This window comes from Ovis canadensis, chromosome 2 (genome assembly GCF_042477335.2).
Source record: "Ovis canadensis isolate MfBH-ARS-UI-01 breed Bighorn chromosome 2, ARS-UI_OviCan_v2, whole genome shotgun sequence".
In the NCBI taxonomy this organism is placed as follows: domain Eukaryota; kingdom Metazoa; phylum Chordata; class Mammalia; order Artiodactyla; family Bovidae; genus Ovis; species Ovis canadensis.
Genome location: NC_091246.1, coordinates 165,338,984 through 165,355,129, shown reverse-complemented (window position 1 = coordinate 165,355,129; position 16,146 = coordinate 165,338,984). Strand labels below are relative to the sequence as shown.

At 42.4% G+C, this 16,146-nt stretch overlaps 1 protein-coding gene across 2 annotated transcripts in view; it reads left to right on the top strand.

Annotated features, from left to right (window-relative positions):
* LYPD6 (LY6/PLAUR domain containing 6) overlaps positions 1–16,146 on the top strand; it is a 138,311-nt gene that overhangs the window by 92,873 nt on the left and 29,292 nt on the right. For both annotated transcript variants that reach the window (XM_069577614.1, XM_069577615.1), the window contains one exon: positions 10,201–10,389. In XM_069577614.1, coding sequence (XP_069433715.1) covers positions 10,272–10,389 — 118 coding nt within the window. In that variant the 5' untranslated portion in view covers positions 10,201–10,271. The remainder of the gene's footprint in view (positions 1–10,200; positions 10,390–16,146) is intronic.

The window sequence follows — 16,146 nt, the reverse complement described above, 5'->3', positions numbered from 1 at the left end:
ACTGAAAGTGGAAAACAGAATGCTTGTATGGGTATATTAATAGAATGACTGTTGTTTCAGTTTTTTACCCTCATGATGGCGTGGCTGATGGGAACTGAAACTGCTGCCCAGCATTGGGATGGATTGTATTGTGTATCACCAGCCCCATCAATCAATCACCAACCTGGGAAGAGATCAGAATTAAAAATGGATTCTACTGATTGCTTATTGCTTTTGCACCATTGTGAAATTGAAAAATCATTAAGTTGAACCACTATAAACTGTGGGGGTGGGGCTGTCTATAATTAGCTGCAAAGAACCCAGTGATTTGAAAAAAGTATAGCCATAGTGTTTTTACATAAGCCATTGTTTTAATGTTGGCTATTTGATTTTTTTTTTTTTCCGTTTTTCCCACAAGAAGAGAGAGCAAGGCTGTCTTTCCTACTACACTGTAAGAAATCCTGAAAGGGCCCTCCACACCTGTCAAACTAGCAGTTACACAGTCTTCTTGAACTTGAGTTATCCATGGCTAAATGGAAACAGTCTTCAAGGCCTTTTTTGACAAAAACTTGATTAGAATTCCTGGAACCCTGGGCAAAACTCTATTCCATGCAAGACAGGAAATAAGATTTAAGATTGGTTGATTCTTCTGAATCTTGGATGAAAATCAAAGATTAGGCTGAATGCTGTTAATGGTTGATGGTGGGCTATATCCTTAATATTCTCCAGCCACTTCACAACAGCCACAGGGCAGCTGGTTTAGCTTTTGAGATGAGGAGGAATATCAGTTGAAGAGGAAGAGCAATGTTTTGTAGGCTGCAGTAGAAGGGAGAGGAATGTTGGCTCCCTCCTGCCCCAGGATCCATGGAGCTTGGGTAGATGAGCACCTTCCACCAGAAGTCTCCGAGAAAGTGTTTTTTTTTTTTCTCTATGAGCCAGATTTTAGTCAACCTTAGAGCAACAGAAGGAATATTTCATGAAGAGGTTAGAGATGTGGGGTCATTTGTTTACATCCAGCTTTCTGATGTGTAAGAGGAGGTGAGAGAGGCAGAGAGCACTTAGTGTGGATGAGCATGGTAGTGGCCGCAGCCGACTGGGAGGGGTGCCATGAAGAATTACTAGGCTTCAAGGTCTCAGAAAGAATCCCCACACCAGGTCTCTAAAAGCAAGACAGAGTGGCCCCAAACACCATGCAGGTTTCTCTGCCAGTTAACGTGCTTCAAACACTGCAGAACATCCCCATGGATTCACAGTAGGCAGTGCCAGCTTTATAACTGATTATTAGGGAAGTTTTGGAAACACTCTAAATTATCAGGGGAAAGATTAACATACTACTCCAAATACAAAGAAGACTGCCTCTGTACAGAACCAAGGTAACTCTGCTTTGATCTAAATGTTGGATATGGAACTGGGCTATTTCGAACCCAAGAGCGAATGCGTTTGCAATTAAATCCATTTATCGCTATCATATGGTTTCTTTATTTTGAAAAAATATTTATTTATTTATGTGGCTGCACAAGGTCTTAGTTATGACATACAGGATCTTTAGTTGTGGCATATGGGATCTAGTTCCCTGAGTAGGGATTGAAGCCGGGCTTCATGCATTGGGAGTGTGGAGTCGTAGCCACTGGACCACCAGGGAAGTCCCTATAACTGTCGTATTGTTTCTGAGAATATTTTGAACTTTCACACTTTTGGAAGGTTTCTAAGATGAAAATTCCTAGAAAATATAAAATGTAAACACAACATTTTTAAACATATAGAAACATTTAGTGAAAAAACACAAAAGCAAAACTTTCTCCAAATTGCTACGCCCTTCTAAGTAAATAAAAAATTGGCAGACTAGCTGAAATGTACCCAGTGTCCCATTCTTGCCCTGAGAGTTCTTTGACTTTATCCACTTATGGCTGTATGTACTTGAAAACCATCTTGTCAGTTCTCTGCTGCTGCTGCTAAGTCGCTTTAGTCGTGTCCGACTCTGTGCGACCCCATAGACGGCAGCCCACCAGGCTCCCCCGTCCCTGGAATTCTCCAGGCGAGAACACTTGGAGTGGGTTGCCATTCCCTTCTCCAATGCATGAAAGTGAAAAGTGAAAGTGAAGTCGCTCAGTCGTGTCCGACCCTCAGTGACCCCATGGACTGCAGCCTACCAGGCTCCTCTGCCCGTGGGATTTTCCAGGCAAGAGTACTGTCAGTTCTCTAGTACCTACAAATTAATAGAGGAAGCAAACAAGCATATGGCCAACAAGCAGAAGAGACTTAATACAGCATCTTTAGAAACATGAACATACTGCTAGACATATTTGGCCAGCATCATTTATCCTTCAAGAATTGAAGCATTTTTGATGCAGTTGACCTCGAAATCAGCTTAGGGCTGAATAGAAAGGCAGCTTTTCCCTATAACTCAAGCTCTTGCCAAGGGGTTCCTGAAAAAGAAATACACATTTCTTCAAAGCATTGATTTTTATGCAAATAGATCCTCAATTTAAATTGGGAATATGTGAACATCGATCACCCTTTAGGTTATGGAAATGAAACATCAGTATCTGTGAAGTCTGAAAGAGATAGTTCTCTATTATTGACATTTAAAAAACCAACTCTAACCTTTTAGTTGATAAGTGCACGTTTTAGTTGATAAAGTGCATATTTGTTGCAAAGGAAAATATAACCTAGTGGCTGGACCCTTTTGGAAGAGTCTTAAATTGGTCAGAGCTCCTGATTTCAAGGGACAGAAAGCCACTTCAAACTAGCTTGGGCAAAGTGGTATTTATTGGATGGAAACTGAAGCATCCAAAGGAAGAGTTAAAAATTGATCAAAAAGCGAGGGTTGTACATAGCTTGGCTTTTTTCTCTATCTCTCCTCTATTTCTCTTGGCCAGCAAGCTTCATTCTCTTCTTCTCCCTCCTTTCCCATGTTCTTCCACATGGGGAAGAACAGGACATACACATACTCCTGAGTTTTACTTCCTGGGGGCTTCTTTTTCAGAGAGGGCTGATTAACAATGTCCTGTAGGATGGCTCACGAAAGAACATTGTGCTTGCCAATAGCAATGCATGGTGTGTGTGAATCAAGGAGCCATTCCATTCAGAAGGGGAAAGTATAGGGCAAAACTGATTCCATACGCCCACGTGAACCGTCTTCACTGTTTAAACCTTATATTTGATTTGAAAGTTGTAATGGAGTAATATTCCATTTTTACAGAAGTAAATCATGTCAACAGGTAACCTCTCCACCTTCTGGCATTTGCCGAAATGTTCACGTGAGCTTCCATTCATTTTACTTTGCACTGCTAGGCTAATGACGTTACTTAGAAGTCTGTGTTATTTGTTGTAGTGGGCATTGGTATAATTCTGCTAGCCCAGCATCCAGTTTTCTTCTTCAGGTAACAACACCTAGATTTTCCTGTGGGAAACCAATATATCCATGTGATTTCCATGAAGTTGATGCTATGTGTTTGTCTCAGTGGTATGCTAGTCACCCAGCCCTGGCTAGTTAAGGTCAAAGGACAAAGCTCGCTCCTTTTTCAGGCTTTGCCTGGAACAGATGGGGAAGGGCCTCCCTGGGAATGCTTCTGAAACTGCTGGTGGTTACAGTTTGAGACCTGAGTGAGAATAAAGGCAAGAGAGAGGACAAGGCAGAAGTCCTCTCAGAGGGATGGAAATTTCTGATAATGGGATTAAAGTCCAGCTGTGTCTGAGCTGGACAGTCAAGTGAGACAGTAAAATTCTGCCCCTCACCCTTTTCCTTCAGTTTGGGTTACAGCTTGTTAGATTGGATTTCTGTGCCTGCCAACCAGTGTGAAAAGCAGGACTATCTTCTTGAGCAGAACTGCAGTTCCTAATTAGATCTCTTGCTCCAGTTCCTTATGTTCCAGACATCTATTTCTGCATGATAAACCACCTGAAACTTGGTGGCATAAAGCAGTAACCATTATTTCATTTATCTCATGGTTTCTGTGGGTCAGGAATATGCGAAGGGCTTGGCTGGGCAGTTCTCACTTGGAGTCTCCACGCAGTGGCAATTGGACAGTGGTTGGAACTGGGGTAGAGGGGAGGAGAGGGAGCTGGAGCAGCTAGGGACCAGCAGGTAGCTCTCTCTCCTCATGAACTCTCAGTGCTCTGTTTGGACGACTTGAGCTTTCTCACAGCATCTCACCCAAAGTACCCAGACTGCTTGTGCAGCTTCAGCATGAGTGTTTCAGAGCACTGGCTAGAAGTTGAATCACCTTCTACGACCCAACTTTGGAAGTCACATGGTGTCATTTCCACCACACTCTGGTCAACTGGTCAGGAAGTTTGGCCCAGAATCAAGGGGAGAAGTAGATCCCACCTTGTAACAGTGACCTGTCAACAGGTTTGCAGACATGTTTTAAAACCACCACATATTATGGGCAGTCCCCAAATTGTGAGACAGGTACTATGGTCAGAATTATAATATTTAAGTGGACTTAGTTTTGTGACATGATACCTTTAATTTATACTTTTGGGAGCTGGACTAACTTTTTTAGATCATTAAGGCACCAAGCCTAATCTATATATACTGACAACTGAATCAAGAATTGTAATGATATTTCAGGTTTTAGAATTCTATTTTGTTCTTGTATTAAGGCAGTTCAAATTTTAATATGAGTAGCATTGAAAATATTTATATTTGGGTTCTCTACTTTACAATTGCTTATATATTGACTTAGTATTGAGGCATGTCACTTAGTACTTGGTTAATATATCTGTAACTTCCAGAAGTGCTTCACTGTTATCCAGTGATCAGTTTAAGGACTAGGAAGTAATCTTCTCTTATGGATTCTATACGAAATAGCAGTTAGGATGTAGATTTGTAAAGTTTGATCTCTGTTCTGACTCTGTTGCTTTGACTCTCTGACTAGAGTTAGAAATCCTCCTTTATACCATCCAGTACCATGGAGTAAAAATCAGAATGTCACTCTTTTCAACTTTCTCCCAAGTGGAGGAAGTCTAATAGATCTTGAACTAATTTTTTTTCTGTTTCAGAATGTAGCAAGTAGTCTATTGGAATAAACCCAGCAGTTGAGTAACTCATGCAAAGGTAATTTAGAGCACAAATTAAATCTGTCAGAATGGTATTAGATTTGCAAAAGCTCATAAATAACAAATGAAAGGTCACAGAGCTGTGAAAATGAGAGTGTACTTCTTCATAAGAGAGCTGTAGTCAGGGATGAATCCTCAGCACATATTCAAATAGCAATACACAAAATGGAAATGCAACGTCTTTTCTAAATCTCTAGAGCATTCCAAAGACACAGTGGACTCTAAGGAAAAGCATCAAAGTCCTAGAAATGACCGTTCATATCAATGAGTATGTCCAGCGTGGTATCTGTGGGGTTCAGGGATTAGAGCTCCATAAACTACTGAGAATCTGAAAAGAAAAGATACACCCCTGTCAGCAGAGCCCATATTTCAGTAGCAGTTAGACTAATTGTGAATGCCTGCCGCTCATCTTTCACTTTTCATCTCCTAGAAAATACTAATAGAGTGAGTCGTGCTTCATGATTTATTGCAGAAATGTAAGCAGCTGGTGATATTAATAGGTAGTCCTGCCCATCCTGTTTTCTCATGGAAAAAACATGGAAAAATAGCCTGGCTGCTATAAAGTGGATGAGCTCTTTTACTGTTCATTGTAAGCACATCTTTTTTGTGTGTTGCGCTTGACTTGTGTAAGAGAACATCTCTGTTTATAAAAAGCAATGTGTGGTCTTCATCAAAATTTAAAAGTTTTGCTTATCAAAATATGTCATCAAGAAAGTGAAAAGTCAGCACAGAGAAAAGGAGAAAACAGTTGCAAATCATGTATCTGAAAAGGGTCCAGAGTCTAGCATATAGAAAGAACTCTTATAACTCAGCAATAAAAAGATAACTCAATTTAAAGTGTGTGAAGTGTTTGAATAAATATTGCTCCAAAGAAGATATACAAATGACCAGTAAGCACATGAATATATGTTCAACTCAGTAGTCATTTGGGAAATGGAACTCAAAGCCACAGTGCTCTTTACACTCTGTAAGGTGGCTGTAATAAAATGTTTCACTGAAAGTAAATGTTAGTGAAGAAGCAGAGAAATGTTACTGATGGGAATGTAAAATAGTGTAGTCATAGTGTAAAACCATTTGGCAGTTCCTCAAAAGGGTAAACATAGTTACCATAAGATCTAGCAATTCCACTCTTCAGTATATACCCAAGAAAAATAAAAACATATGTTTATACAAAAAATGTACATGAATGTTAATAGTAGCATTAGTCACAAATAGACCAGAAGTGGAAACCACCCAAATGTGCGTCAAATGACGAGTGGTATAACAATGAAATGTTATACAATAAAAATGAATCATGTACTGATTCATATTACAATCTGGATGAACCTTGAAAACATTATACGAGGTGAAAGGAGCGAGATACAAAGGACTATATCTTGTATGATTCCACTTACATGAAATGTTCCCAATAAGCAAATCCATAGTGATAGAAAGTAGCTTAGCAGTTGCCAGGGAGTGGGGAGAGGAGAGACTTGGGAATGACTGCTAATGGGTGCAGGATTTCTTTCAGGGGTGATGGAAACATTCTAGACTAGATGATGGTTGCCCAATACTATGAACATACTAAGAGCCCCCATTACAGTGTATTGTTTTTAAATGATAACTCTTATGTGATATGAATTTCATCTCAATAGAAAAAACTTTAAATAAAAATAACGAACCCTGAAACAAAAACTTGTGGCATTTATAAGGATTAATAGCACATGCACTAGGGACAAACCTTGAGTGTCATCTTAGATTCCTGTGGCTGGTGCCTTCTTTCTCTTTCTTGGTCAGAGGTGCATCCACATGGGGTTGACCCTCCACTCTGACTGCTGAAATGTCGAGGAGTGAGTTCTTTGTGGAGTGAATCTTGATCAATGGGAGACAAGAGACAGAACGGCACCAGGCAGATAAACTCTCCTTCGTTTCTTCCTCCATGGACCACACTGAGTGCAGCTGCTCCTTGGAATCATCTCTTTGCGGCTTGTTATGAAGTGGTGAGCAGCATAGTAACACAGGATCACATTGCTTTATATTTTCTAGCTTTATCTTGCTGCTGCTGCTGAGTTGCTTCAGTTGTGTCCGACTCTGTGCAACCCCATAGACAGCAGCCCACCAGGCTCCCCCAACCCTGGGATTACCTCTGTCTATTTCTCCCTCCTGTTCTCTCTTTTTCCTTTACCCTCATTGTCTTGGGTTTGTTCCTCCCATTCTTGCTGTTCTATCCTTTCTATATATAATAGTTTACATCTGCTAACCACAGCATCCCATTCCATCCCTCCCAAGAACCCCTCCCCCTTGGCAAACCCAAGTCTGTTTTCTAAGGACAACTCATAGTACACTTTTTAATATAATTTTACTGATTGATTGATTTTTCACTGTGCTGGGTCTTTGTTGATGCATGGGCTTTTCTCTAGTTGCAGGGAGTGGGGGCTCCTCTCTAGTTGTGGTGCTCTGGTTTCTCACTGTGCTGGCGTCTCTTGATGTGGAACAGGGATTCTAGAGAGCGTGGGCTTCAATAGCTGTGGCGCGTGGACTCAGCAGTTGGGGCTCCCAGGCTCTAGAGCTCAGGCTCATTAGTTGTGGCGCAGGGCCTTGGTTGCTCCATGGCGTGTGGGAATCTTCCTGGACCAGGGACCAAACCATGTCCCCTGCACTGGCAGGCGGATTCCTTATCACTGAGCCAGCATAGTACAGTTTTAAGGTTGGTAGTATTATCGTCATTTTGCAGAAGAGGAAACTGGAGCACAGAGTTGTTAAGTAACTCCCTTAAGGTTGCACAGCAAGAGAGTACTGGAGTAAGGTTTCAGATTCAGGCATCTCACTCTTCCCCTCTATGTGTTACTCATGCATCGTCAACACAAGCTGTGAAATGAAGGCTCTTGGCTGGGTAGCCATGCCAAAGAGGTTGAAGTAAGGCTAATTTCAGATGACATTAAGTAATGCTTGATGCTTATGCAAGGACTGTGCAGAGGGAGGCAATTTAAATCAATAACTGGAAGGAATACTCTGGTTGAAAGATGCTTTAATGAAAATGAGCCACTTGCAGTGTTTGGTATGTGTTGACATCAAGTTTCAGATTAAAAAGAACTTAAGATTGGCAACTCATTGATATTTAATGTTAAATTATTCAAAATAAAACCAGAAAGCTCTCCTCACCATCCCTCTCGAACTGAGCCCAGATTGTGAGGAGACTGGTGTCAGTGCGATCCCTTCTGGGGGTCCAGGGGGCGCTGTGTGAATCTGTCCCTCAGATGCTGCCTCACCCGACCTAGTGGATGTACACCGAAGTATTCTTACCCCCATTTAAGATGAAGTAACGTTTGTGTCTGTCACTCATGGAGGAAAAGAGATCCTTGATACTTGTTTTCTCATCACATTATTTAACCAAGTGCCTAGCACAGTGCCTGGCAGTCACATTATGAAGTGAATGAGCCTCTCCTTCCCTTTCTGAATGCAAACCTGTTTGGGGAAACCAAATTATAAATGGAAGAGGTTGTAGTGAGTGTGAAATTGGCAAAGCTGGCATCATCAGGCTGTTACATGGTGATAAGGGTTCTACTCTGTTTTCTAGCAATTCATCTGTTTAAAACAAAATAACACACCAATCCATTTGGAGTTAATTTGAGTGTATCATGCATTGTGTATCATGTCAGTTAATCTTTTTCACAGTTTTTAATAAAGTTATCATACTATTATTTACTATTTTCCTATTCTGTGATTTTGAAAAATTGCTTGTACTGTGAAATAGTTCTATGTCTGAGCTCCCTAGAGTGTTCTATTTTCTGAATTCATTTTTATGCTTTCTCTCATTCTGTTTTGATTAATGTTACTCTGTACTGTGTTCTAATATCTGATTAATCCATATTGATTTTCTCTATTGATTTTGATTTGTAATATATTTACTCTTGTTTTCTGTTTGTTTTGGCAGAATAACTTTAGGATTGTTTTGTTATGCGGTTTTAAAAATGTCATTGAATATTTGTATCAGAATTTGTGAACAAAAGGTCCAAATTATTTTTTAGCCAGTTTAAAATAAAGTGAATATCTAACTTGACCCATTGCATGGGTGCTCAAATGATGGTATTCTAAGTAAGTAAGTAAAGATTTTACTGCTATCAATTTAATTGAAAAGAATAAAGAGTCCAAATAAAGGATAGAATGATGATAGCTTAGTGTTACGTTGGTGACACGTTGGTCTCATTTCTTCAGGTTTTGTTATACACCGTGAATCAGTCTTTGGAAGGACACAGTATCACCTAATTTTAACTGTGGTCTCAATGGCCAGACTGGGTATGCGCTCAGTTGCTTCAGTCATGTCCAACTCTTTGCAACCCTGTGGACTGTAACCCACACAGGCTCTCCTGTCCATGGGATTTTCCCAGCGTGAATACTGGAGTGGGTTGTCACGCCTTCCTCCAGGGGATCTTCCTGACCCAGGGACCAAATCTAGGTATCTTATGTCTTCTGTATTTGCACACAGCTTCTTTATTAGACTGCCTGGGTTAAAATCAACTTCTCTACATATTTGTTGGATTTGTTACCTCGCAGTGGGATGGTAACAGTGCCTATCTCATAGGGTTATGAGGAGAATCAGCTGATACATACTAAGGACTTCAACAGTAGGCAGCCAATAATGTTAGTTGTGTGAAGGAGATTTCGAGCTATACAGACATTTTGGTTCATTGGAGAGGCGAGTTTACCTATGTATCTTTTTTCTTCTCTAATCTGAAAGTCTAGCCTGTACAGGTTTGTATGGGCAGCATGACCCAGTACGGCTGTGCTCTCATCCCTGGCGTTCACTGTTATCAAAGAAATGCTTCTGAGCTTCTGTGCCTGACTTATTTATTGTCGATTCTGGCAGCCATCCCTTGGCCTCCTGGCAAAAATTGCTGGATTTCATTAAAATTCAATCTCTCTTGATATCATCTCTGCTGGATATTAGAAGGGACTGCTAGCAGTGGAGCTTTAGCAACCTAATTAAGAATGGATTTGGGTTGAAATTTTCTAAGTGCTCTAAAATTACAGTCTATAAAGTTTCTCTCCCTGTCTACCCACATCCTTGTGCCCTGGGCTCCCTGTTTCTCCCCAGCTCATCCTGCCAGCAGAGGCTGGGCCGAATCTCTGTGGCTTTCCCCATTTAGACACTGAGATGACTCTGGCTTCGTATTTCAGGTGCAAATCCTCTTTCATCGTCCCGAGTTCCTGCTCCCAGGTCCCCTGGATGAGTGAAGCCTTGGTCTGCCATGGAAGCTGGCCCCGCCCTGGCCTGGCTCCTGCTCCTCAGTCTGCTGGCTGACTGTCTGAAAGCCGCCCAGTCCCGGGACTTCACCGTGAAAGACATTATCTACCTCCACCCTTCAAGTAAGACTCCCTTCTCTTTGCTGCAGAAATGTCACCTGATTTCAAATAAGATGTGAAAGCTGAAAACTGGCCAGGAGTAGGCAGCCTTCCATGTAGGGGAAGCCTGGTGACTTTGGGAGTGTACGTGCTGGGCTTCCCAGGTGGTGCTCATGGTAAAGAACCCGCCTGCTAATGCAAGAGATGCAGGAGATGCAAGAAGTGCAGGTTTTGATCCTTGGGTCAGGAAGAGCCCCTGGAGGAGGAAATGGCAACCCACTCCATTCTTGCCGGGAAAATCCCACGGATGGAGGAGCCTGGTGGGCTGCAGTCCATAGGGTCGCGAAAGAGTCAGACGTGACTGAGCGACTGAGTATGCACACATGTGCGTGCTACCAAAATATGCTGTGTGTGTTTACCTCCCCCTTTATAGGGGGTTTGTTTTTAAGTAAAATACTAGGCTTGTTTGCTCTGTTCCCTGCACCATGGCTCTGATTCTGAACCCTCTTCTCTCTGACTGCCAGGTCTGTCAGTTATCAAAGTAAATGACCAAGTCCCAGAGGAAGGTGTTAGTAAAAGATCAGGCCTTTATAAGCAAGATAATAGCTGGCCTTCCTGTCTGTGCATCTAATTCTCAGTTTCAGCATAATTGCCTCTCACCACTTCCTATCACCTATCACTTTCAGTTTCCTGTGTTTAAGAGTTATCTTCTGAGTGCAGAATAATGTGTGTCCCAGGTCCCTTCCCCGGAGTGTCTGACTGCATGTATCTGGGGCGGTCTCCATGGATTTTTGCTTTCAGCAAGAATCAGGTGATTCTGCTGCTGCCTATATTCTAAGAATCGCACTTTGGGAAACACGGCAGCTTGGCTTCCTCTACTGGTCACCATCTCTGTATTTCTCTCATCTTTTATATTTGCGTGACCCTCTACTGGATTGCCAGTGTGGTGGTGAGTGTGTGTTAGTTGCTCAGTCTTGTCTGACTTTTTGTGACTCCGTGGACGGTAGCCAGCCAGGCTCCTCTCTCCATGGAATTCTCCAGGCAAGAATACTGGTGGTGGTGAGAGGCAAGAATACTAGTCTGTGGGCTGACCTTTTAGCATTTGCCTCAAGGTGTATCACTCTTTTCAAATATTCTGTTTGACAAACTTTTTTGAGCATGTACTGTGTGTGTCAGGCGTTGTGATGTGATAGGCATGAGAGATGGAACGGCAAACCAACCGCAGTCCTTGCTTTTGAGGAGCTTGCAGTCTGCAGGGTAGAGGCAGTCACTTGGGCTCCTTTGATGCTACATAGGTAAAATATTTGATGTCTTCATGTTCTGGTTAAATGAGAGATGGTTCAAGGAATGCACAGGGGCTTGGACTCTACCTGACCTTGGGTGAGCACCGTAGTCAACTACTTCATAGCCTTCTGACTTGAAATAAATTCTCTAACTTTGTGAAGAGTAAGTACAAGAACATACACAAAGCACTTAGCACTGTGAGCCACGTATGTGTGCTGAGTTGCTTCAGTCGTGTCCGACTCTGTGCAGCCCTATGGACGGTAGCCCACCAGGCTCCTCTGTCCATGGGATCTGCAGCCAAGAATACTGGAGTGGGTTGCCATTTCTCCTCCAGTGGACCTTCCCGACCCAGGGATTGAACCCATGTCTCTTGCCTCTCCTGCATTAGCAGGCAGGCTCTTTATCACTAGTGCCACCTGGGAAGCCCGTGAGCCATAGTAAATGCTCAGTAAATATGAGGAGAATCTTTTAAAGTTTGATCTCTACATTTCTAGCATGGTTAGAATGATGTATACCCTATAGTATTGTATTGTGGACTAGAGATAGTATTTGTAAAGTACTAGGCACATACATAACATGAAATCACATGCTTATTATTTATGCTATTGTAATTGACTCAGATAGTAAACTGATAATACCAAATATACATCACTAATTTTTTTAACTCCAAATATATTTTTGATTGGCAGCTAGTAGTTTCTGTAGATTTATTGTTCTCACCAGTATAGACTGATGCCTACTAGTTAATTGTGTGGAAAGCTTATCTGGCTGCTTGTTTTTGCAAGGCAGTTTATTTTAGTAACATTCGTGAAAGGAGAGTGCTTTGGTAGTTTTCCTGTTTTCTAGGATTGCATTGTGTTATTTTCTCCAAGGGCTTCCCTAGTGGCTCAGATGGTAAAGAATTTGCCTGCAATGCAGGAGACCCTTGTTCAATCCCTGGCTCAGGAAGATTTCCTGGAGAAGGGAATAAACACCCATTCCAGTATTCTTGCCTGGAGAATTCCATGGACAGAGGAGCTTGACAGGCTCCAGTCCATGGGGTCACAGCCATGCTTTTTTTAATTGGAGTTGGTGAGAAAAAAAAAAAAAAAAAAGCCTAGGTTCCGGTCTCTTGTGTTTGATTGCCAGGACTTAAAGTTTCTGTGGGATTCTTTGTCTGCTCCAGCGACAGACTCAGAAGTCACTGGGCCTCATAACAGACCCATGCCTGGCCTTCTCTGAGGCCGTGACTGTACACACAGAATGGGAAGGAAAGTTAAAAGGGGTTGATTTAAGGGATCAAGAATCAGGCAAACATACCCACTGCTTCTGCCTCAGTGGTATGATGCGTCAGTGCTGGTGCTGCGTGGACCTCTGTTTGTTTGTTTATTTTTGGCTGTTTTGGGTCTCTGTTGCTGTGTGTAGGCTTTCTCTAGTTGTGACAAAGGGGGGCTACCTCTCGCTGTAACTTGGGCTTTTTGTTCTGCAGTGGCTTCTCTTGTAGCACAGCACGCGCTCTGGGAACATGGGCTCAGTTGCCGTGGCTCTTGGGCTCAGCTGCTCCACAGCATGTGGGATCTTCCCAGACCAAGGATCAAAGCCATGTCCACTGGGAGGCAGATTCTTAACCACTGGGCTACCAACGAAGTCCTGGAAGGCAGATTCTTAACCACTGGGGTACCAAGGAAGTCCTAAATGGGACCATATTTGGAAAGTCCATTTCAGAATGGGATCTTTGAAGGATGACCTTTGAATAGCACAGGAGGGGCAACCATCTGTGCTGTTTAGAAATTGATGGAAAATTTCTACTCAGATGACCTATGTTACTTGATGCTTTTGAACTGTGGTGTTGGAGAAGACTCTTGAGAGTCCCTTGGGCTGCAAGGAGATCCAACCAGTCCATCCTAAAGGAAATCAGTCCTAAATAGTCATTGGAAGGACTGCTGCTGAAACTGAAACTCCAGTACTTTAGCTACCTAATGCAAAGAACTGACTCATTTGAAAAGACCCTGATGCAGGGAAAGATTGAAGGCAGGAGGAGCAGGGAACAACAGAGGATGACATGGTTGGAAGACATCACCAACTTCAATGGACCGAGTTTGAGTAGTCTCCGGGAATTGGTGATGGACAGGGAGGCCTGGCGTTCTGCAGTCTGTAGGGTTGCAAAGAGTCGGACATGACTGAGCAACTGAACTGAACTGAACTGAACTGAACTGAACTATGCTAATTAAATAGAGCCATGCCCTGATTAAAAAGAGCTCACTATACAGAAAGAAATGCAAAAAGGCAAAATGGTTGTCTGAGGAGGCTTTACAAATAGCTGAGAAAAGAAGAGAAGCTAAGGGCAAAGGAGAAAAGGAAAGATATACCCATTTGAATACAGAGTTCCAAAGAATAGCAAGGAGATATAAGAAAGCCTTCCTCAGTGATCAATGCAAAGAAATAGAAGAAAACAATAAAATGGTAAAGACTAGAGATCTCTTGAAGAAAATTAGAGATACCAAGGGAACATTTCATGCAAAGATGGACACAATAAAGGACAGAAATGGCATGGACCTAACAGAAGCAGAAGATATTAAGAAGAGGTGGCAAGAATACACAGAGGATCTACACAAAAAAGATCTTCATGACCCAGATAACCACGATGGTGTGATCACTCAACTAGAGCCAGACTCCCTGGAATGCGAAGTCAAGTGGGCCTCAGGAAGCATCACTAAGAACAAAGCTAGTGGAGGTGATGGAATTCCAGTTGAGCTATTTCAAATCCTAAAAGATGATGCTGTGAAAGTGCTGCGCTCAATATGCCAGCATATCTGGAAAACTCAGCAATGGCCACAGGACTGGAAAAGGTCAGTTTTCATTCCAATCCCAAAGAAAGGCAATGCCAAAGAATGCTTAAACTACTGCACAATTGCACTCATCTCACACACTAGTAAACTGTTTAAAATTCTCCATGCCAGGTTTCAACAGTATGTGAACTGTGAAACTGTGAACTTTCAAATGTTCAAGCTGGATTTAGAAAAGGCAGAGGAACCAGAGATCAAATTGCCACCATCCTCTGGATCATCAAAAAAGCAACAGAGTTCCAGAAAAACATCTACTTTTGCTTCATTGACTACGCCAAAGCCTTTGACTGTGTGGATCAAAACAACTGTGGAAAATTCTTCAAGAGATGGGAATACCAGGCCACCTGACCTGCCTCCTGAGAAATCTGTGTGCAGGTCAAGAAGCAACAGTTAGACCTGGACATGGAACAACGGATTGATTCCAAATCGGGAAAGGAGTACGTCAAGGCTGTATACTGTCACCTTGCTTATTTAACTTATATGCAGCATACATCATGAGAAATGCTGGGCTGGATGAAGCACACGCTGGAATCAAGATTGCCGGGAGAAATATCAATAACCTCAGATATGCAGATAACACCACTCTTCTGGCAGAAAGTGAAGAAGAACTAAAAAGCCTCTTGAAGAAAGTGAAAGAAGAGAGTGAAAAAGTTGGCTTAAAACTCAACATTCAGAAAACGAAGATTGTGGCATCCGGTCCCATCAGTTCAGTTCAGTTCAGTCACTCAGTTGTGACTGACTCTTCACAACCTCATGAATTACAGCACGCCAGGCCTCCCTGTCCATCACCAACTCCCGGAGTTCACCTAAATTCATGTCCGTCGAATAGGTGATGCCATCCAGCCATCTCATCCTCTGTCGTCCCCTTCTCCTGCCCCCAACCCCTCCCAACATCAGAGTCTTTTACAATGAGTCAACACTTCTCATCAGGTGGCCAAAGTATTGGAGTTTCAGCTTTAGCATCAGTCCTTCCAAAGAACACCCAGGACTGATCTCCTTTAGAACGGACTGGTTGGATCTCCTTGCAGTCCAAGGGACTCTCAAGAGTCTTCTCCAACACCACAGTTCAAAAGCATCAATTCTTTGGTGCTCAGCCTTTTTCACAGTCCAACTCTCACATCCATACATGACTACTGGAAAAACCATAGCCTTGACTAGACGGACCTTTGTTGGCAAAGTAATGTCTCTGCTTTTCAAAATGCTATCTAGGTTGGTCATAACTTTCCTTCCAAGGAGTAAGTGTCTTTTAATTTCATGGTTGCAGTCACCATCTTCAGTGATTTTGGAGACCCCAAAAAATAAAGTCTGACACTGTTTCCACTGTTTCCCCATCTATTTCCCGTGACGTGATGGGACCGGATGCCATGATCTTCATTTTCTGAGTGTTGAGCTTTAAGCCAACTTTTTCACTCTCCTCTTTCACTTTCTTCAAGAGGCTTTTGAGTTCCTCTTCACTTTCTGCCATAAGGGTGGTGTCATCTGCATATCTGAGGTTATTGATATTCTCCTGGCAATCTTGATTCCAGCTTGTGCTTCTTCCAGCCCAGCGTTTCTCATGATGTACTCTGCATAGAAGTTAAATAAGCAGGGTAACAATATACAGCCTTAACGTACTCCTTTTCCTATTTGGAACCAGTCTGTTGTTCCATGCCCAGTTCTAACTGTTGCTTCC